Genomic DNA, 23,600 nt, shown 5'->3' with positions numbered 1-23,600 from the left:
ATAATAATAATAATAATAATAATAATAAATAAAAATATTTAATAAAAAAAATAACAATATATAAGCATATATATACAACAAAAATTGATAAAAATTAACTGTGAAACTGTAATAAGAACAATATATTTTTGATTGAAGGGGGAAAACAAAGGATAAAAATACCAAGAGAAGAACTGGTATATAAAAAAGTATAAAGATAAATAAACCCTACAAGGACAACAAAATGTACAATACAAGGAACAAGACAGAGAAGACTGACAAAATGGACAAGACAGACAAGACAGAAAAAATGGAAAAGACAGAAAGAGAGCAGAGAGAAACAAAAGGGACAGGAAGAAGAGTTTCTCTATTAGAGGGACAGAACTTGAAGGAACTTTTAGAAAAAATGACTGAAAAAGTAATGAAAGAGATTCAAACAGTAAAAGATAAACAGGACTTGGCACAAAAAACATCTAAAGAACAAATGACGGAACTGAAGAAAGAAATAAAAGAAGAGATAGGAGGAGTTAAGAAAGAATTAACCCTTATGCAGCAAGAATTGAAGGAATTAAAAATGGAAAAGAAAGAGATTAAAAAAACACAAGAAGGTATACAAGAAAAAATGAAGAACCTAGAACAAAAAACGGCAAGACTCGAAGAAAGGTGTGAGAGAATGGAAACAAAAGAACTGGAATTTCAGCTGAGACTGAGAAACATAGAAGAAGATCCAAAGGAGAACATAAGAGACAAAGTGGTGGAAATATTAGCGGAGCTAATAGAATACACAGACCAAGAAATGCAAGATCAAACAGACAGAGTTTATAGAGTGAACACGAACTTCGCAATGAAGAATAGAGTTGCGAGAGATGTGGTGGTGCATTTTGCAAAAAAGTCAACAAGGGATGAAATTTTGAAGATAAATAATAGAAGAACAGTCTACTACAAAGGAAAAAAAATTATTATATTAAAGGAATTCCCGAACACAGTAATCTCAAGAAGGAGAAAATACAATTTCCTAACAGAGGAGTTAAAAAGATACAGGATAAGGTATAGATGGGAACGGGAAGAAGGTCTAATGGCCACGTATAAAGAACAAAGATACTGGATTAAGAACGTAGAAAGAGCAAAGGAATTCCTAGAGAAGATAGGAAGAGAGGAGGTAGAGATGGAGAGAAAACAAAGGAGAGAAAAGATGAAGAAAAGAGACAAAGAGGAGAGAATAGAGGAAAGAGATAATGAAAAGGAAGATTTAAAAAAGAAGGGAGAGAATGAAAACAAAGAGGATAACAACAACCAGAATGGACCGGAAGGGAAAGAACACAGAGCAGAAGATCAAACAGAAGAAGGTGCGCAAGGAGGAGAAACAGAGGAAGAGAACGAGGAGGACAAAGATGGAGAGGAGACAGAGGAAGGGGAGAAGAATGGTGAAGAGGAGGAAGAAGAAGACACAGCAGAACAAGAAAAACAAGGATGAATGAACTAAAAATATATACAAACAATGTTAATGGTATTAATGCACCGGGAAAAAAGAATAAAATATTTAACAGATTGAGAAAGAAAAGGTTTCATATTGTGGCACTACAAGAAACACACATAAAGCAAGAATACATAGCTCAATTAGAAAATAAGGGATTAGGACAAACATTCGTATCATCAGCCCCAGAAAAAAAGAAGGGGGTGGTAACATATATAGATAGAAACATACCAGCAGAAATTGCCTTCAAAGATGAGGAGGGAAGAATATTGGGAGTCAATATTAAAATTAAAAATCAAAAAATATTAGTTTGTAATATTTATGCGCCAAATGAATCAAAAATAAAATTTACAGAAAAACTCAAGAAATATATAGAAGATCAAACATATGATCAATTGATAATTCTAGGAGATTTTAATGGGGTCATTGATAGGGATCTAGATAGAAGTAAACAAAATTATATAACAAAAAAAAGCAAAGACAAAGGAAATTTACCGAAAGTATTGACAAAGTGGCTAGAAAAATTAAAACTAAAGGATATATGGAGATTTAAAAACGGGAACAAAAAGGATTATACATATTACTCGGCCAGATTTCAGAACTGGTCAAGAATTGATATGGGATGGGCATCACCACAACTGTTAGGGAAAGTGACCAGCATACAAATTGTACCCAGAATAGATTCAGACCATTGCCCTATTGAAATAAAAATGGAATTAGCGGAAAAAACAAGGAGATGGAGATTAGATGAAAATTTAATAAAAAAAGAAGAAGATATAGAGGGAAATAGAAAAAGGCTACAGGAATACTTTGAGATAAATGATAATCGTGAGACAAATATATTGACATTGTGGGAGGCAAGTAAAGCAGTGATGAGGGGGAACTTTATAAAACAAAAGGCAATAAAAAATAAGCAAAAATGCCAGAAAATCAAAGAAATTATGAGAGAAATAAGAAAGGAAGAAGGTAATTTAAAAAGGAACCCAAAGAAGAAAGAGGCAATAAGAAAACTAGAATATCTGCGTAAACAAATAGACCACTTGGAACTAGAAGAGAGAGAAAAACAATTGAAATATATAAAACAAGACTACTTCCTGAATGCAAATAAATCAGGAAGATGGCTTGCCAACAAACTAAGGAATAAAAAGGAAAAATCATACATAGCTAAGATAAAAAATGAGGACATAGAATATACACAGGAGGAGGAAATAAAAAAACAATTTTTTGACTTTTATAAAAAACTATATCAGGATGAAAAAATCGATCAGGAGAAAATTTACCAATATCTAGGGAAACAGAAAATACAAAAAATAACAGAGGAACAAAGAGAAACATTGAACAAAGAAATATCGGAACAAGAAATAAGAACAGCAATAAAGAATCTAAAACCCAACAAAGCTCCGGGCCCAGATGGCCTATCCGCAGGTTACTACAAAATATTCCAACAGGAACTAGTACCCTATCTAAAGGAAGTAATGAACAATATAAGAATAAATAAAGAAATCCCCAACTCATGGAAACAAGCCAATATAACCGTAATACATAAAGAAAATTCTAATCCAGAGGAAGTAAAAAATTATAGACCTATTTCCTTGTTAAACGTTGATTATAAAATATTCAGTAATATTCTAGCGGAGAGACTGAAGAAGGTACTCAATACATATATATATATGAAGATCAGGCAGGTTTCTTACCCAACAGATATCAAAAAGACAATGTCAGGACAATAATTGATCTAATTGAACACTATGAAATTAACCACCAAAAAAAAGTAATGTTTATGGCAGTAGACGCTGAAAAAGCGTTTGATAATGTTAATTGGAATTTTTTTAAAAGTTTAATTAGAGAAATGGATATGGGTTACTATTTCCAAAATGCGGTGGAAGCAATATACGAGAATCAGGAGGCGAAAGTCATAGTGAATGGAGAGGAAACTGAGAAAATAAAGATAGAGAAAGGAACAAGGCAGGGATGCCCATTATCCCCCTTAAGATTTGTTCTAACATTGGAAGTGCTATTGAGGAGAATAAGAGAGGAAAAAAATCTGTCAGGGGCGAAAATTCAGGGACAAGACTTTAAATATAAAGCTTTCGCGGATGACATAATATGTATTATAGAAAACCCAAAAAACAAACTAGATCAATGGTTAGGAGAAATAAAAAGTTTTGGAGAAGTGGCAGGATTCAAAATCAATCTAGAAAAAACGAAAGCAATAACAAAAAATATAGATAAGAAAGAACAAGAAGAAATAGGAAAAAAATGGAATGTACAAATAGTAACAAAACTAAAATACTTAGGAATATACTTGACAGCGAAGAACCTACACCTGCTACAAAATAATTACTTAAATAAGTGGAAGGAAATTAAAAAAGATATGGAAAATTGGAAAAATAAAAATTTATCATTACTGGGAAGGATAGCAACAATCAAAATGAAGATATTACCGAAAATGATATTTATTTTCCAAAATTTACCAATAATAAGAAATATGAAATTATTTAAAGATTGGAACAGGGATATAACGAAATTTATTTGGAACAACAAAAAATCAAGAATCCACTACAATAATTTAATAGAACAAAAGGATAAAGGAGGACTAGCAACCCCAGATCTAAAATTATACTATGAATCAAGTGTGTTAGTCTGGGCAAGAGATTGGGCACTGCTAAAAAAGAAAAAATTATTGACATTAGAAGGAGCAGATCTTAGAGGAGGGTGGCATCTATATATGTGGTATAAAGGGAAAGACAAAGAAAAAAATTTTGGAAATCATTTTGTGAGATCCGCGATTCTAAAAGTATGGGAAAAGTACAAAAAGAAATTTTATACAAAGACACCATTATGGGTGTCACCATTGGAGGCAAATCAAAGGAGATGTATGGGGTGGAACGATTGGCTAAAATATAGAAATTTTGAAAAACTATCAAGGAGAATTAATTTTAAAAGAACAACAGGAACTAATTACCATAGATAGGAAAGTATCATGGTTACAATATTGGCAAATTAAAGAGAAGTACAAGTTAGATAAAGAAGTAGGATTCTCAAAGGGTAAAGAATTTTGGGATAAAATATTGGAAACAGAAAGAAAACTAATAACAAAACTATACAAACAATTATTAGAATGGCAATTAGAATCTAGAAAAGATAAAAATTATATGAAAAGATGGAACGAAAATTTAAGAAGAAATATTAGACAATCAGAGTGGGAAGAAATTTGGAGAAAAAGATTAAAATATACATATGCTACCGATCTTAGGGAAAATTGGATAAAAATGTCATTAAGATGGTATCTGACTCCCAAAAAACTAGGGAAAATATATAACAACACGAGTTCGACCTGTTGGAAGTGTAAGAAGAAAGAAGGCTCCTATTTCCACATGTGGTGGACCTGCGAGAAAGCAAAAAGCTATTGGAAGATGATACGAAAAGAAATTCAAAATATGCTTAAAATTAAACTACCAATGAAACCAGAATTGTTCCTGTTGGGAATGTACGATAACAACATGGAAAAAAATAAAGACAAGATCCTATTTCTGGCATTAACGGCTGCAAGGATGTGTTACGCAAAAAAATGGAGACAAACAGAAACACCGGAAGAAGACGAATGGATGATGAAAATGCTGGACATCAGCAATCTAGACAGACTTACTTTTCTATTATTGAAAAACAAAGACATTGGAAGAAAAGAAACAGACTGGACAGACGTTACCAAATATTTAAAGGACAAGAAGAAAGAGATATTGATATAGAGGGAAGAGGAGAAATGAAGATGAAAACCAAAGAGGAAGGGAAAGAAAGACAGAAGAGAAGAAAGATAAAGAAGACTATCTTTTATACGTTTGTCTTTTCGTTTTGTTTAAGAGAAGAATGAACAGAAGATTTTTGGAAGACACCAGGAGGTCAAGACTTTTTTTTTCTTCTCTTTTTTAATATTTTTTTTCTTTTTTCTTTTTCTTTCTTTGTTTCTTTTTTTTTTTACTTTCAACCTTTACCCATACACCTATTTTAATATTATGTGAAAATTTCAATAAAGATTATTTTATAAAAAAAAAAGAAAATGACCAATACAGACCAAACTTGGCACACAAAGCCCCCATGACCCACTCAACATCCTACTGCAGTTTGGAGGAGGATGAACCATGGATTATGGGACTTGCAGTACCATCACTCACATTCTGAGACCGTTGTTAACCGCATCCAATGACTGATCAGAACCAAACTTGGCACATAGACCTCTCATGACCTGGTGTGGTTTGGCTGGGGATGGACCATGGATTATGGGACTTGCAGTACCTTTGCTCAATTCTTGAAACCATTGCAACCCTCATCCAATTAGCGATAAAGACCAAACTTGGCACACTGAGTCTCCATGATGCACTCTACATCCTGGTGCAGTTTGGAGGAGGATGCACCATGGACTTGCAATACCTGCACTCCCATCCTACGACCATTAAAACTGCCAACAATGATCGGTCCGGACCACAATTTACACAGAGAGCCTGCATGACCCATTCTACATCCTGGTGCGGTTTGGAAGAATTTGGCAATGAATGATGGCACTTGCAGTCACTTCACTCACTTCCTGAGACCAGTGAGACCTTCGCCTTTGACTGATCAAAACCAAACTTGGCACACAGAGTCCCCATGACCCACTCTACATCCTGGTGCACTTTCGAGGACAGACCATGGATGATGCGACTTAAAGTACCTCCACTCCCTTCCCAAGACTGCTGCAACCCTCATCTAATGTCCGATCAAAACCAAACTTGGCACACAGAGCCCCATGACCCACTCTGCTGTAGTTTTGGTGGACGTTTGACCATGGATTATGGGACTTGCAGTACATTTACTCATTTACTGAAACCACTGCGACCCTAATCCAATGACTGATCAAGACCAAACTTAGCACACAGACCATGGATGAAGGGACTTCAAGTACCTCCACTCCCTTCCCAAAATTGCTGCAACCCTCATCTAATGACCAATCTAGACCAAACTTCGCACACAGAGCCCCCATGACCCTATCTACATCCTGTTTCAGTTTGGAGGAGGGTGGACTTTGGATTATGGGACTTGCATTACCTTCACTCACTTACTGAAACCACTACCACCCTCATCCAATGGCTAATAAAGACCATACTTGGCACACGGAGCCAACATGACCCACTCTATATCCTGCTGCTGTTTGGTCAAGGCTAGACCATGGATGATGGGACTTCAAGTACCTTCACTCACGTCCTGAAAACAATGCAGCCGTTATCCAATGACCAATAAAGACCAAACTTGGCATACAGAACCACCATTACCCACTTTCTCTAATAACCCGGGCAGCGCCGGGTCCCCAAGATAGTCTATCTATATCTATACATATAATAAAAGTCAAAGTTTGTATGCGGAGGACAAAAGTGTGGCGGTGCGACGGGAGGAGTATGTGCCAGCATTCTGATTGGCTGCCATTGTGGTGCTATTTGCATATGGTCTCTGATTGGCCAGCATTAATAGGAGTCCCTGGTGGAGAAAAGAGTTCATGACAGAAACGGGGACATGAGAAGGAAATTTGCATATGGTCTCTGATTGGCCAGCCTCAATTCCAAGATTCCAAGATGACAAAGGAAAGGGAAAGACCAGAGGGGGCTGGGTCAGAAAATTACCAATACAGATGAAACTTGGCACACAGAGCCCCCATGACCCACTCGACATCCTACTGCAGTTTGGAGGAGGATGAACCATGGAAGATGGGACTTGCAGGACCATCACTCACATTCTGAGACCGCTGTTAACCTCATCCAATGACTGATCAGGACCAAACTTGGCACATAGACCTCTCATGACCCACTTTATGTCCTGGTGTGTTTTGATCAGGGATGGACCATGGATTATGGGACTTGCAGTACCTTTGCTCAATTCTTGAGAGTATTGCAACCCTCATCCAATTACCGATAAAGACCAAACTTGGCACACTGAGTCTCATGATGCACTCTACATCCTGGTACGGTTTGGAGGAGGATGCACCATGGATGATGGGACTTGCAATACCTGCACTCCCTTCCTAAGACCATTACAACTGCCAACAATGATCGATCAGGACCACAATTTACACAGAGAGCCCGCATGACCCACTCTACATTCTGGTGCGGTTTGGAAGAATTTGACAATGGATGATTGGACTTGCAGTCACAGCACTCACTTCCTGAGACCACTGAGACCCTCGCGAATGACTGACGAAGACAAAACTTGGGACACAGAGTCCCCATGACCCACTCTACATCCTGGTGCACTTTGGAGGACAGACCATGGATGATACGACTTCAAGTACCTCCACTCCCTTCCCAAGATTGCTGCAACCCTCATCTAATGACCAATCAAGACCAAACTTGGCGCACACAGCCCCCATGACCCACCCTCTATCTCGGTGCTTTTTGAAGGATGGACGATGGATGATGAGACTTGCAGTACGTTCACTCACTTCCTGAAACCATAGCGACACTCAATCAAAAACCAATAAAGACCAAACTTTGAGCAGAGAGCCCCCATGGCCAACTCAACACCGGTGAGGTTTGGGGGAGTACAGACTATGGATGATGAGGCTTCAAGTACCTACACTCACTTCCCAAGACCTCTGCAACACTCATCTAATGACCGATCAAGACCAAACTAGGCATACAAAACCCCCATGACCAACACTCCATCCTGGAGCAGTTTGGAGGATGATGGACCACAAATAATGGGACTCACAGTACCTTCACTAACTTCCTGAGACAACTGCAAGTCATATAAATAACTGATAATGACCAACCTTGATTCATAATTCCCCAAGCTAGTATATAATAAAAGTCAAAGCTTGTATGCGGCGGATGTGTGGCGGTGTATGTGCCGGCTTTCTGATTGGCCAGCCTGAAAGTTCCAAGATTCTGATTGGCTGCTGCTGTGGTGCTATTTGCATATGATCCCTGATTGGCCTGTTTCAACAGGAGCCCCTGGTGGAGAAAATGGTTCATGACAGAAACAGGGACATGACAGAAGGAAATTTGCATATGGTCTCTGACTGGCCAGTCTCAATTCCAAGATTCCGAGATGACAAAGAGAGGAAAGGAAAAGGCCAGGGTCTCTGTCAGAAAATTACCAATACAGACCGAACTTGGCACACAAAGCACACAAGACCCACTCTACATCCTACTGCAGTTTGGAAGAGGATGAACCATGTATAATGGGACTTGCAGTACCATCACTCACATTCTGAGACCGATGTTAATCTCATCCAATGACTGATCACGACCAAACTTGGCACATAGACCTCTCATGACCCACTTTACGTCCTGGTGTGGTTTGGCTGGGGATGGACCATGGATTATTGGGGGACTTGCAGTACCTTTGCTCAGTTCTTGAGACCACTGAAACCCTCATACAATTAGCGATAAAGACCAAACTTGGCACACAGAGTCCCCATGACCCACTCTACATCCTGGTGCACTTTCGAGGAGGACAGACCATGGATGATGGGACTTCAAGTACCTCCACTCCCCAAGACTGCTGCAACCCTCATCTAATGTCCATTCAAGACCAAACTTGGCACACAGAGCCCCCATGACCCACTCTACATCCTGCTGCAGTTTTGGAGGAGGGTTGACCATAGATGATGGGACTTCCAGTACCTTCACTCACATTCTGAGACCTCTGCGAAACTTATCCAATGACTGACCAAGACCAAACTTGCCACATAGACCTCTCATGACCCACTTTACATCCTGGTGCACTTTACATCCTGGTGTCATTTGGAAACAATTGGAGATGGATGATGGGACCTGCAGTAACTTCACTCACTTTCTGAGACCACTGAGACCCTCGCCAATGACTAATCAAGACCAAACTTGGCACACGGAGCCCCAATGACCCACTCAATACCCTGGTGCAGTTTGGAGGACAGACCATGGATGATGGGACTTCAAGTACCTCCACTCCCTTCCCAAGACTGCTGCAACCCTCATCTAATGACCAATCAAGACCAAACTTGGCACACACAGCCCCCATGACCCACCCTCCATCCCGGTGTTGTTTGAAAGCTGGACGATGGATGATGGGACTTGCAGTACATTCACTCGCTTCCTGAAACCATAGCGATACTCATTCAAAAACCAGTATAGACCAAACTTTGAGCAGAGAGCCCCCATGGCCAACTCAACATTCTGGTGAGGTTTGGGGGAGTACAGACTATGGATGATGAGACTTCAAGTACCTCCACTAACTTCCCAAGACCTCTGCAACACTCATCCAATGACCGATCAAGACCAAACTTGGCACACAAAACCCCCATGTCCCACTCTCCATCCTGCAGCAGTTTGGAGGAGGGTGGACCACAGATAATGGGACTCACAGTACCCTCACTAACTTCCTGAGACAACTGCAAGTCATATAAATAACTGATAAAGACCAACCTTGATACACAATTCCTTTCTCAAATAACCCAGGCAGCGCCGGGTCCCCAAGCTAGTATATAATAAAAGTCATTGTTTGTATATGGAGGAAGTGCGGCGGACGTAGGGCAGAGGTGTTTGTGGCAGCTTTCTGATTAGTTGCCACTGAGGTACAATTTGCATATGGTCTCGGATTGGCCAGCCTGAAAATTCCAAGACTCTGAGGTGACAAAGAGGGGAAAAGGCCTGAGGCTGTGTCAGAAAATTACCAATACAGACCAAACTTGGCACACAGAGCCCGGAAGACCCACTCTACAGCCTACTGCAGTTTGGAGTAGGATGGACCATGGATGATGGGACTTGCAATACCATCACTCACTTTCTGAGATCGCTGTGATCCTCATACAATGACTGACCAAGGCCAAACTTGACACAGACCTCTCATAACCCACTTTATGCCCTGGTGTGGTTTGCCCTTCTCAGCAAAGGCCACCATTCGGCCAAGGGCCAAGCCGGAGGGAGAGAAGAAGGCCCACGCCAAGGAAAGGCCTGCTTCCTTTTAAAAACGTGAAAATGAGCCCCATGGGAGGGAGGAAGGGCGGCCAATCAAGAGCGTGGCAGAGGACCCACCCCTTTGCTTCTGCTCTGAAGGGAGGAAGAGAGGGCAGCGGTGACATCACCCAGGTCCCGCCCCCTCTACAGCCGGCACCATTTTTGGAGGAAGAAGCAGGAGCGACGACAGAAGAAAGGAGGAAGAGGCCTGTTTGGGAGATGAGGGAAGGAAGGAGGGAGGAAGGAAGGAAAAGGAATTTGAGGTGAGGGAGAGGTGGAGGGAAGGGGTGGACGGGCGGGTGCGTATCAGTAGAAATGGCTAAGTGTGTCACTACTGACACGCGTGTCATAGGTTCGCCATCACGTCTCTATAGAATACTTTGAAAACACACATTTCTAGACAAATGTATGCTGAAGACACCTGAAAGGGAACAGAAGCCTCCGCCCAATAAAAGTTAAATATGACCCCACATCTTGACACAAATCAATAATCTTGAACTTCATACTGCATTTAATAATAATACCGAAGTATGAGATTTCAAATGTTATATAAACACATCTAAAACGTATATCACTCTATAATGTTATTTTAATGTGGAAGACTAAAGAAATAGCCTATACTTCTGCAAAATAAGATAAAGCAACTACATTACAGAATCTAGTAATGAATAATTTGGAAAACTAAAAAAAAAAACCTGCATATACTGATTGCAGAGCAAATATGCTTACAATGCCTGTACATGTGAATGTGTAAATTCAAACTATATGCACTAAAAATAAAGTTATTTACTTTCTGGATTTGGGATAGCAAAACACGTGGATATCAGTGATGCCATTTTAAAGTTGAAACCATGTACTTGTTTGTTATGCTTTAATAATTAATGTTTCACTTAAATTAAAGGAAAACACTTTCTACTTGTTCCATTGTTATTTTTTACAGAAATATACGCAGTCACTTCATAATTAAGAATGGAGGTGAGAAAACAGGAAGTGATAGAAATCTACCCCTCAGAAGGGAATTTCACTCCTGAAAAACTTATTGTGGGAGGAAAGTTGTCTCCACTGAAGCTTATTCACCAATCCTTGTTTTCACAAAAGCCAATGTTTTCAAAATCCAATTATCAAAGGGACAGAAAGTGAGGTGAAATCTTCTCAACAGGGGCACACACAGCAAAGGAAACACCACAGGGGTGTTAACATCGATTCTATTGATGCCTTGGTGGATCTCTGCAACAGGGAGATGTCCAAGGTGATAGATATGATCGCTCCCGAACGCCCCATCACGTTGCGTTGTGACAGGCCGTCTCCCTGGTTTACTGGGGAGCTGGCTGTGATGAAGCTCACGAGAAGGGGGCTAGAGCGCAAGTGGAGGAAATCTCGGGACATGTCTGACCAAGCACGGGCTAAAGCCTCTCTTAAGGCATACTCCGTGGCTATACGGGTGGCCAGGGAATCCTTCACAACCACCCGTATAGCGTCTGCAGCAAATAGATCATCGGAGCTGTTTCGGGTTGTCGGGGAACTCCTTCACCCTCCTGTGGTGGAGGAGACCTCTGACGACCCAGCAGCTCGGTGTTGCGATTTCGCACACCATTTTGCAGGCAAAGTTGCTCAGATACACCTTGAGCTCGACTCCAATTTCATCGCAGTGCCAGAGGAGGTGATTGAGGTATCTGCTTGTTCAATCTTGTGGGATTCTTTTAGGCTTGCTCTTCCTGAGACCGTAGAAGAGGTCCTTGGGGCTTTGAGGGCGACCACTTCGGCTCTAGACCCTTGCCCATCTTGGCTTATTAAATCTGCCAAGGAGGGGCTGGTTGATTGGTTTGTGTTGATCATTAACGCATCGTTGGAGCAAGGGATTTTTCCATCTGGTCTGAAACAGGCTGTGGTTCGCCCACTCCTCAAAAAGGCTTCCCTTGACTCCACGGTGCTGAACAATTACAGGCCAATCTCCAACCTTCCTTTTTTTGGGTAAGGTGCTGGAGCAGGTGGTCGCCTCCCAGCTCCAGGGCTTTTTGGATAACATCAACTACCTAGATCAGTCACAGTCTGGTTTCAGGCCTGGTCACAGCACCAAGACAGCCTTGGTCGCCTTGGTGGATGACCTTCATAGAGAGCTGGACAGGAGGAGTGTGACTCTGTTGGTTCTCTTGGACATCTCAGCGGCTTTCGATACCATCAATCATGGTATCCTTCTGGGTCATCTCTCTGGGATGGGTCTCGGGGGCACGGTTCTGTCATGGTTTCGGTCCTTCCTGGAGGGACGTATCCAGATGGTGAAGCTGGGAGATGCCTGCTCAGATCCCTGGCCTTTGACCTGTGGGGTCCCGCAAGGCTCTATTCTGTCTCCCATGCTCTTTAACATCTACATGAAGCTGCTGGGAGAGGTCATCCGGAGTTTTGGAGTTGGGTGCCACCTCTATGCAGATGACACACAACTCTACTACTCTTTTCCACCTAACTCCAAGGAGGCCTCTCAGGTGCTGGACGAGTGCCTGGCCGCTGTGTCTATCTGGATGAGGAGGAACAAGCTGAAGATAAATCCTGACAAGACAGAGGTCCTCCTGGTCGATCGTAAACCGGATCGGGGTATAGAGTGGCTACCTGTGTTGGACGGGGTTACACTCCCCCTGAAGCCACAGGTCCGCAGCTTGGGAGTCCTCTTGGACTCATTGCTCATGCTTGAGGCTCAGGCGTCGGCAGTGTCCAGGAGAGCTTTTGCACAACTGAGACTTGTGCGCCAGCTGCGACCGTACCTCACGAAGGCTGATCTGGCCGGGGTGGTCCATGCCTTGGTCACCTCTAGACTGGATTACTGCAATGCACTCTACGTAGGGCTGCCCTTGAAAACGGCTCGGAAATTCCAACTGGTCCAACGGCAGCAGCCAGGATGTTAACTGGGGCTCACTACAGAGAGAGGTCAACCCTCCTGTTTAAGGAGCTCCACTGGCAACCGTTTATTTTCGGAGCCCAATTTAAGATGCAGGTGCTTACCTACAAAGCCCTGAATGATTTGGGACCACCCTACCTGCGTGACCGCATCTCCATCTACGAGCCCACACGCTCACTCCGGTCATCTGGAGAGGCCCTTCTCGTGATCCCGCCTGCGTCGCAAGCGCACTTGGTGGGGACGTGATACAGGGCCTTTTCTGTGGTGGCCCCCCGACTTTGGAACGCCCTCCCGAAAGATCTTAGACAGGCCCCTACATTGGCAGTCTTCAGAAAGAATTTGAAAACCTGGCTGTTCCGATGTGCCTTTTTAGATTAGGAATCTCAATACCAAGTCCCAGAAGCACTTTAGTAGAACCATGATCTCTGCACACCGCACTTATTTTATAATCCTATATTCCTCCCGCAATATCAGCACTTTTAATCCTGTACCCACTACTCTGGCCGGCCCAGTTTTAATAATTGTTTCGATGTATTGTTACTGTTACTGTTTACTCTGCTTAACTGTTTTTCTTTTGCTTTAGGTATTGTATTGTTGTATTGTGTTCTGAGGCCTCGGTCTATGTAAGCCGCATCGAGTCCCTCGGGAGATGCTAGTGGGGTACAAATAAAGTTATAATAATAATAATAATAATTCCCTATGCTTTCCAAAACTTACAATGTATTTTTTTGGCTGGAGTTACACTTAAATATACACCTGTTCTGACTTACATACAAATTCAACTTAAGAACAAGGCTACAGAACCTATCTTGTTAGTAACTTTAAGACTTGCCTGTACATTTAAGAATCAAGAAATATCACAAACCTGCCAAACTAACTGCCCCTCCCCCAAATCTAGTAGGGACTGCATACAAGAAAGTATGCAAGTTACGAGCTTTTGGATTATTTGTGAAACAATTTACTACTGCTTTTTAACTTCCAAATGTAATTCATTACAGGCTATCTCTTTACATGGAAGGCACAAAAAATAATCTTTTTCTAAGCAAGTGTGATCTCCAACGTCCAAATGAGCTCTTTACCAAATGAAACAAACATTAATCATGTTCAATGTATTGTCGAAGGTTTTCATGGCCAGAATCACTGGGTTGTTATAGGCTTTTTCGGGCTATATGGCCATGGTCTAGAGGCATTCTCTCCTGACGTTTCGCCTGCATCTATGGCAAGCATCCTCAGAGGTAGTGAGGTCTGTTGGAACTAGGAAAAAGGGTTTATATATCTATGGAATGACCAGGGTGAGACAAAGGATTCTTGTCTGCTGGAGCTAGGTGTGAATGTTTCAACTGACCACCTTGATTAGCATATAATAGCCTGACAGTGCCTAGAGCAAACTTTTGTTGAGAGGTGATTAGATGTCCTTGTTTGTTTCCTCTCTGTTGTTGTGCTGTTGTAATTTTAGAGTTTTTTAATACTGGTAGCCAGATTTTGTTCATTTTCATGGTTTTCTCCTTTCTGTTGAAATTGCCCACATGCTTGTGTATTTCAATGGCTTCTCTGTGTAGCAGACATCATTGCACTAATCAACCAGAGGTTCCCAGAAGACATCACAGCTCTGTTTGACCATTGTCTCACCACCAGCTACTTTCAGTGGGACAATGAGTTCTATGAACAGAAAGATGGAGTAGCTATGGGGAGCCCTCTCAGCCTGGTCATAGCTACTTTCTACATGGAACACTTTGAAAAACAAGCCCTGGAAACAGCAACAAAAAAGCCCATTATATGGTTCAAATATGTGGATGACACTTTCACCATTTGGAGCCATGGGGAAGAAGAACTCAACAGGTTCCTGCACCATCTTAACAGTATCCACCCAAACATCCAGTTCACCATGGAAAAAGAAAATGAAGGAAGACTGCCTTTTCTAGATGTCCTAGTCATCCGCAAACCAGATCAACAATTGGGTCACATCATTTACAGAAAACCCACACACACAGGTAGATATCTACATAAAAACTCCAAATATCACCCAAGTAAAAAAAGAAGCACCATTAAAGCCATGGCCAACCGTGCAAAAAGCATCTGCGAACCCCACCTCCTTCAAGATGAACTGAACCACTTCAACTGGGCTCTACAGACCAATGGATACTCCACCACAGACATCAGAAGAGCTGCAAGACCGAGAAGAAGCCACAAGAATGAAGACGAAGATCCACCCAGAGGAAAAGTGTTCTTGCCATACATCTAGGGAACCACTGACCGCATAGGGAAGCTGATGGGGAAACACAACATACGAACTATCTACAGACCCACCAAGAAAATCCAACAAATGCTACGTTCAGCAAAGGACAAGAGGGATCATCTCACCTCTGCAGGAGTCTACAGTGTACCATGCAGCTGTGGAGAAGTCTATATAAGGACCACCAAACACAGAGCCCAAACACGAACCAAGGAACATGAAAGGCACTGCAGACTACTTCAACCAGAGAAATCAGCCATAGCAGAGCACCTGATGAACCAACCTGGACACCGCATTTTATTTGAGAACACAGAAATGCTGGGCCACTCTCACAACCACCAGGTCAGACTAAAAAGAGAAGCCACTGAAATACACAAGCATGTGGACAATTTCAACAGAAAGGAGGAAACCATGAAAATGAACAAAATCTGGCTACCAGTATTTAAAAAAACTCTAATATTACAACAGCACAAGGAAACAAACAAGGGCATCTAATCACCTCTCAACAAAAGTTTGCTCTAGGCACTGTCAAGCCATTATATGCTAATCAAGGTGGTCAGTTGAAACAGTCACACCTAGCTCCAGCAGACAAGAGTCCTTTGTCTCACCCTAGTTATTCCACAGATATTTAAACCCTTTTTCCTAGTTCCAACAGACCTCACTACCTCTGAGGATGCTTGCCATAGATGCAGGCGAAACGTCAGGAGAAAATGCGTCTAGACCATGGCCATTAATCATGTTTCTTAACACTAACTGCCTAAAACACATTTATCCTGTTAGTCACCACAATACAGTATTCTGAACTTCTAATAAGCAATCTAGATTCGTCACCAATACTAAAATGGTAAACAATGGTAATACTAAAATGGTAAACACCAACTTTTGGTGCTCGGGGGGGGGGGGGAGGGGAGTTCCGCAATTCCCTGAAGATACCAAAATCTGTGGATATTTAATCAGATGTAGTAAAATAGCATGTAGTAAAATAGCAAAATCAATACTGGCATTTTGGAATTTAAAAAATATATTTTCAAGCCCTGGGTGGTTGCATCCATGGGTGCAGAGGGCCAACTATATGATCAATAACATTGTAGGCTGTGTAATGACCACATCCAGGAGGCCTTTTTTAATGAAATGAAGACAAACAATGAAACTTGCACTCAGCTTGTTCATCGGGGTAAATACAGTGGCACAACTGCTATACTGCTCTAGAAGTGAACTGGCACTGATTGACTTAACAGGTTGCGAGGAGCTAGATTTCTGAACATCTACCATGAAATCAATTACACAGAGGAATGCTATCAGTTTATCACCTGAAATGCTGCCAGGTACCACTATAGTCCTGTAAGGTACTTATTTAGGAGAGAAAACAGTTAACCATCCAAAAAACCTACATACTTGTGAAGGAGTGTGGTTAAATTTACTGCCACCTAATCTGTAAGGGAAGCCGGGCAACGATCAATTTCAGCTTAGGAGCTATTTTATAAAGGGACTATTAATTTCAGAAGGCTTTATACATTTAATAGCGTAGCGTTTACTGTCCCTGGCTTGACTTTACTTCTTATGCAGGCTGTTTGTCTTAAGAGAAACTGTATCAGGCAAGACTTGAGGAAAACAGTAACAAGTTTATTTTAACAGGAGTATAACATGTTTAACTGTTTCTTCACAAGAGGCACAAATCTTGATTGGTTACATTAGTAAGGTTTCATGAGTAATCTCAGGCACAGACTTCAAGAGGTTTCTATAAGCAGATGTAACTCTTCTGGACAACTGTCCTAATAAAACAAATAAGCTAAAAGGCTTATTAACAGAATTGGCTCCCAGCCAAACCTTGATTCTTAACTCAGAATCAATAACCCCCTGTAGTTTTATCACTACCGGGTCCTTTTCTGTAACCCCTTTGGTCACCAATTAATTCCCTGAATCTCCACCCAGAGACTCAGTCTTCCCAGTAGCTCACCGGCTTACTGACTGACTTTTTCAAAACAGCTGCCCCGTGAAGAGGCAGTTGGCTCCGCCCGTTGCTATGGCAAATCAGCTAATGCCAAGCCACCATCTCCAACAAAATATAATCCTCCATACTTACCATCCATAAACTACTGTTTAAATTACACATAACCAAAGGAATAAAATTTACACATAGTCACAATACTAAATATGCATGCCCACCACTGGTTAAGATTCAGCTGGAAATACAAAACCTGTCAAAACTGTTTTATATTTTGTTTCCTTTAGAACAAAACAAAAGAAAACAAATCCTTTTGGTTCTGAAAATAATAGAATCATAGAGTTGGAAGAGACCTCGTGGGCCATCCAATCCAACCCCATTCTGCCAAGAAGCAGGAAAATTGCATCCAAAGCACTCCGGCAGATAACCATCCAGCCTCTGTTTAAAAGCCTCCAAAGAAGGAGCCTCCACCACACTCCAGGATAGCGAGTTCCACTGCTGAACAGCTCTCATAGTTAGAAAATAAATCCTAATGTTCAGGTAGAATCTGCTTTCCTGGTGTTTGAAGCTATTGTTCCATTGCGTCCTAGTATCCAGGGCAGCACAAAACAATCTTGCTCCCTCCTCCCTATGACTTCTACTCACATCTTTTATACATGGCCCTCATCATGTTTCCTCTCAGCCTTCTCTTCTGAAGGCTAAACATGCTCCTCAGAGGGCTTGTTCTCCAGACCCTTGATCATTTGAGCCACCCTCCTCTGGACACATTCCAGCTTGGAGTCAACATCTCCCTTCAATTGTGGTACCCAGCCCAGGACATGGTGTGATTCCAGGTGTAGTCTGACCAAGATAGAACAGAGGGGTAGCTTAACTTGCCTGGATCTCGACACTATACTCCTGTTGATGCAGGCCAAAATCTCATTGGCTTTTTAAGCTGTTGCATGATATCAAAATACATGAACAAGCAAATAAGCAGTAAGAGAAACTGCACCTTACTGCTTATGAGAAAGGAGGAAAGGTGGCGTGACTGCTTCACAACTGCCAAGCAAGCAGTGCCCAATTTAAAAGTGCTTGCAGATATATTCCTGCAATTGTCATTCATTCTTATTCTTGCTATCAGAAGACTTCATGATGTACTGAAAAAGTCAAACTGACACAAATCGAGCACAGTGTTGTGTAGCACTTGATCAAGGTCAAACTGATGGCCAGCTGATAATATCTGTAAGTCAACATTAGTACTAAGTGGCAGCCAGCATTAATACTATTATGGCAAGGTCAGGGATAAAAAATACAAAAGAATACAAAATATAAAAGAAGAACATACATTATCCTAATACCACCAAAATGAATGGGGGTGGGGTGAGCAAAATTACTCAAGCAGAGTCCCAGAAATTACTCCTGGTTTAGAATCATAAAGTTGGAAGAGATCTCATGGGCCATCCAGTCCAACCCCCTGCCAAGAATCAGGAAAATTGCATTCAAAGCACCCCAATTAATATACCCATATATGGTGATGTGACTATGTGGAACAAAACATTTGGGTTTTCATATCATGCCTGCCACATCCATAAACACGTTGCCTACTATCAGAAGTTTGCCTCTGTAACAGGCATGGGCGAACTTCGACCCGCCAGGAGTTTTGGACTTCAACTTCAAACCTCAGACCCTTTCCTTTTCCCCCTCATCCACTTCAGGGGCCTGAGGCCAGGAATTGTGGGAGTTAGAGTCCTAAATGGTTCTCCGTAATTGCATCTCCTTTACTTACTTACTTACTTACTTTACTTAGGCGATCCCTCGTTGGACGAGTAAGATGGTCTTACATTATGGATTTCCTTGTGGGTCCGTATGTGGCTGTGGAGCCCTATTCTTGCTCTGCATCTTCTTCCGCAGTGAGGGCATTGGGTTCCAGGTGGAAGGCGGTCCCGGTCGGGGTTGGCTTGACGCGCTTTCCTCCTGGCACATTTCTCTCTTTCACCCTCCACTCATGCCTCCTCAAATTCTGCAGCACTGCTGGTCACAGCTGTCCTCCAGCTGGAGCGCTCAAGGGCCAGGGCTTCCCAGTTCTCAGTGTCTATGCCAGAGTTTTTAAGGTTGGCTTTGAGCCCATCTTTAAATCTCTTTTCCTGCCCACCAACATTCCGTTTTCCGTTCTTAAGTTCGGAGTAGAGCAACTGCTTTGGGAGACGGTGGTCAGGCATCCGGACAACGTGGCCGGCCCAGCGGAGTTGATGTTGGAGGACCATCGCTTCAATGCTGGTGGTCTTTGCTTCTTCCAGCACACTGACGTTTGTCCGCTTGTCTTCCCAGGAGATTTGCAGGATTTTCCGGAGGCAGCGCTGATGGAAACGTTCCAGGAGCTGCATGTGACGTCTGTAGACAGTCCACGTCTCACAGGCATAGAGCAGGGTTGGGAGGACAATAGCTTTATAGACAAGCACCTTGGTCTCCCTACGGATGTCCCGGTCCTCAAACACTGTCTGCTTCATTCTGGAAAATGCTGCACTTGCAGAGCTCAGGCGGTGTTGTATTTCGGCGTCGATGTTGACTTTGGTGGAGAGGTGGCTGCCAAGGTAGCGGAAATGGTCCACATTTTCTAATGTTACGCCATTAAGCTGTATTACTGGCATTGGAGAGGGATGGGCTGGTGACTGCTGGAACAGCACCTTGGTTTTCTCAATGTTCAGTGACAGGCCGAGCTTCTCATATGCTTCTGCGAAGGTGTTTAGAGTGGCTTGTAGATCTTCTTCTGAATGCGCACAGACGACATTGTCATCAGCATACTGGAGTTCTATAACAGCTGTTGTTGTAACCTTGGTTTTGGCTTTCAGTCTGCTAAGGTTGAATAGCTTGCCATCTGTCCAGATCTCCTTCTATTACCAGACAGATCTCCTTCTATTACCTGGCACAAACTCTAAGATCTTCTAGGGAGGCCCTCCTTTCGCTCCCACCTCTGTCACAAGTACAGTTGCTGGGGACGAGAGAGAGGGCCTTCCCGGTGCTGGCCCCGTCTCTGGAACGCCCTTCCAAAGGAAATAAGACAGGCCCTATCTTTTTGTAAGAGCTTGAAGACCTGGTGGTTTCAACAAGCCTTTGAGAATGACCAGTTCTAGCTCAGCACCAAACATTATTGAATATGGCCTTATACTTCCTATCTGTTACCCCAGTCATCCCTCTAATAGGCCCTGGAAATGAACAGCTACAGACCCGTACCTACTATTGTTGTTAACCTGTTATAGCACTGTACTCTGCACTGCCTGAATATCAAGCAAAAAGTGAGCGCTAGAAATATTATCATACGAAAGCTGACTGGCACAATCTGGGGATCACAACCAGACACAGTCAAGACATCTAAGTGGAAGGTGCAACCTACACACCAACCCTCCTCGGCAGCTGCTGCACCTCGCTGCCCCTCCCTCCAACAGCCAGCAAGGAGGAATTGAAAAAGAAGCCAGCAGACTAAAGCTCCTCCAGAGTGGAAGGTGCAGCCTACACACCAACCCTCCTGGGCAGCAGATACACTTCTCTGCCTCTCCCTCCAACAGCCAGCAAGAAGGAATTGAAAAAGAGGCCAGGAGACTTCAACTCCTCCAGAATGGAAGCTGCAGCCTACACACCAACTCTCCTACGCAGCAGCTACACCTCGCTGCCCCTCCCTCCAACAGCCAGCAAGGAGAAATTGAAAAGGAGGCCAGGAAACTTCAGCTCCTCCAGAGTGGAAGGTGCAGCCTACACACTCTCCTCAGTGGCAGCTGCACTTCGTTGCCCTTCCCCATCCTCAGTCTACTGGCAAGTGATAGCTCACACCTGACTTATGACACCACAACTTATAGTCTATGTTCGTTTGGACTTTTACAAAACTGATCAATAGCCTACTACCATCATAAGATAAGACTCTCCCTCCACCCGTCCCAAGGACCTTATATCACATTTACTTCCCAATTTTGTATTCAATCTGTACCTAAATAACTGTGTCTGTTGGGATGGAGGGGGGGGGGAAGCAGGGAGGGTATAAAAAGAAGGGTTGAAACACTATGGAGAGAGAGGGGAGGAGAAGAGAAGGGGTCTACATTGTTAGCTGCAGCAATAATATGTTTTATGCTTATGTCTATATTTGACTTTTTTATAGTTTTAATGGTTTTTATCTACAGTTATATGTTATTGATTTAGATACGTGATCTTTTATGTGTGTGTGTATGAGGTATTGAATTTGCCATTGATTATGTTGTAAACCACTTTGAGTCCCCCAGGGGTGAGAAAAGCGGTATAGAAATACAGTTAATAAAATAATAAATAAATAATAATCTGCCCTTGTGCTATGCTACTCTGCTGCTGAGTATGCATGCCCAGTGAGGAACACATCTCACCACGCTAAAACAGTAGATGTGGCTCTTAATGAGACATGACGCATCATCACGGGGTGTCGGCGCCCTACACCACTGGAGAAATTACACTGCTTAGCCGGTATCGCACCACCTGACATCCGCCGGGAAGTAGTAACCAATAGTGAAAGGACCAAGGCAGTGTCATCTCCAGCTCATTCCCTGTTTGGATATCAGCCGGAATGTCAACGATTTAAATCTAGAAATAGTTTTCTAAGATCTACAGAGACATTCACTGGAACATCTCAGCAAGCGAGAGTCCAAAAGTGGCAGGCTCAAACCCAGAACCTCAATCAATGGCTGATACCAAATGAGAGTCTCCCTCCTGGGCACACAGAGGACTGGGCGACTTGGAAGGCGCTGAACAGACTGCGCTCTGGCACCACGAGATGCAGAGCCAACCTTCAGAAATGGGGCTACAAAGTGGAATCCACGACACATGTGGAGAAGAGCAAACTACAGACCACCTGCTACAATGCAACCTGAGCCCTGCCACACGCACAATGGAGGACCTTCTTGCAGCAACACCAGAGGCACTCCAAGTGGCCAGCTACTGGTCAAAGGGCATTTAATCAACTACCATGCTTGCAAATTTTGTGTTTTGTTTGTCTGTTTGTTAAAAAGTGCAATGCAACTGTCTGGTTTGCCCCTGACATGATAAATAAATAAAACACTGTACTTAATTCCCGGTCGCCTCATATTTTGAGCTTACACTAGCCTCAGACCAGCTTTTTAATTGCTCTGAACACGCAGGATTATTTTTAATATATGTGTGTTATTGTGATAATTTTATGCTTCTTGTTTTGTTAATTTTATATCATGCTGTTTACTCTGTGTGTTTTCGGGATGTTACTTGGAAACCGCCCTGAGTCCCCCTCCAGGACATAGATCGGTATATAAATAAAGTTTTATTATATTTTATTATTATTATTATTATTATTATTATTATTATAAAACACCTGGATGGCCCAAGCTCGCCCACGCCTGCTCTATAAACTATCACTCAAAAACGTATCAAGTTTGTTCAGGCCTAGAGATGTCTAGATTTCCTTCCCTCCAAGCGTTTTGGACTTCAACTCCCACAATTCCTAACCGCCAGTAGAAAGGGGGGGAGGGATAAGCGGGCCTAGGCCTGCTATAGATCCAATGCAGCGCGCCAAAAGGGCATGGTGGGGAAAAGGTGCCCGTTTTGCACTCCCGTCACATGGGCCTGATCTGCCAGGCGCGTTACCCTTGCCTTCCTGCGCGGCCGCCATTTTCTCCGCCTGTCTCGTCTCCTCACAGGCCAAGGCCGCGCGCGGGAAGAAGGCGGCGGCCAGCAGCGAGGTAGCCACCTCAGGCGAAGGCAGGAAAAGTCCCCGGTCAACCGGAGCTCCGACGCTGCCTAAAACGCGCACCCACTCCGGCCTAACCCTCAACACTTACGCGGAAGAAGCCCGCATCCATCTTGGCTCCTCCTGTCCGGCCGCACAGAGCGCGCTCTGCTGCTGCGTCCCGGCATGCACCGCGCGCAATCCAAAGCCCTCCTTCCCCCCCCCCCCCCGTCACTGCGCTTGCGACGGAATGGACCTGGCACGCCCTGACGTCACCGGCAAGAGGCGGGAGGGAGAGCAGGCATACTGTCCAGCCAATCGGCGGCTCGGCTCTCGGGCACCCAATCAAACGCAGCGTCGGGGAGGGGGGGGGGGGTTGGAAGTTGTGGAAAGTCTGGCCAATAGAGGGCGCCTTCACGTGTCA

General features: G+C 43.0%; 1 protein-coding gene across 4 annotated transcripts in view; it reads right to left on the bottom strand.

Moving 5' to 3' along the window:
• Nucleotides 1–23,390, bottom strand: part of LOC137095337 (serine/arginine repetitive matrix protein 1-like) — a 107,223-nt gene extending 83,833 nt beyond the window's left edge. For all 4 annotated transcript variants that reach the window (XM_067461862.1, XM_067461864.1, XM_067461863.1 and 1 more), the window contains exon 1: nt 23,289–23,390. In XM_067461862.1, coding sequence (XP_067317963.1) covers nt 23,289–23,309 — 21 coding nt within the window. In that variant the 5' untranslated portion in view covers nt 23,310–23,390. The remainder of the gene's footprint in view (nt 1–23,288) is intronic.
• Between the last annotated feature and the right edge of the window lie 210 nt (nt 23,391–23,600).

This window comes from Anolis sagrei, chromosome Y (assembly GCF_037176765.1).
Source record: "Anolis sagrei isolate rAnoSag1 chromosome Y, rAnoSag1.mat, whole genome shotgun sequence".
NCBI classification, from domain to species: domain Eukaryota; kingdom Metazoa; phylum Chordata; class Lepidosauria; order Squamata; family Dactyloidae; genus Anolis; species Anolis sagrei.
The sequence above is the reverse complement of the archived record's forward strand: the minus strand, read 5'-3'. Positions and strand labels throughout refer to the sequence as shown.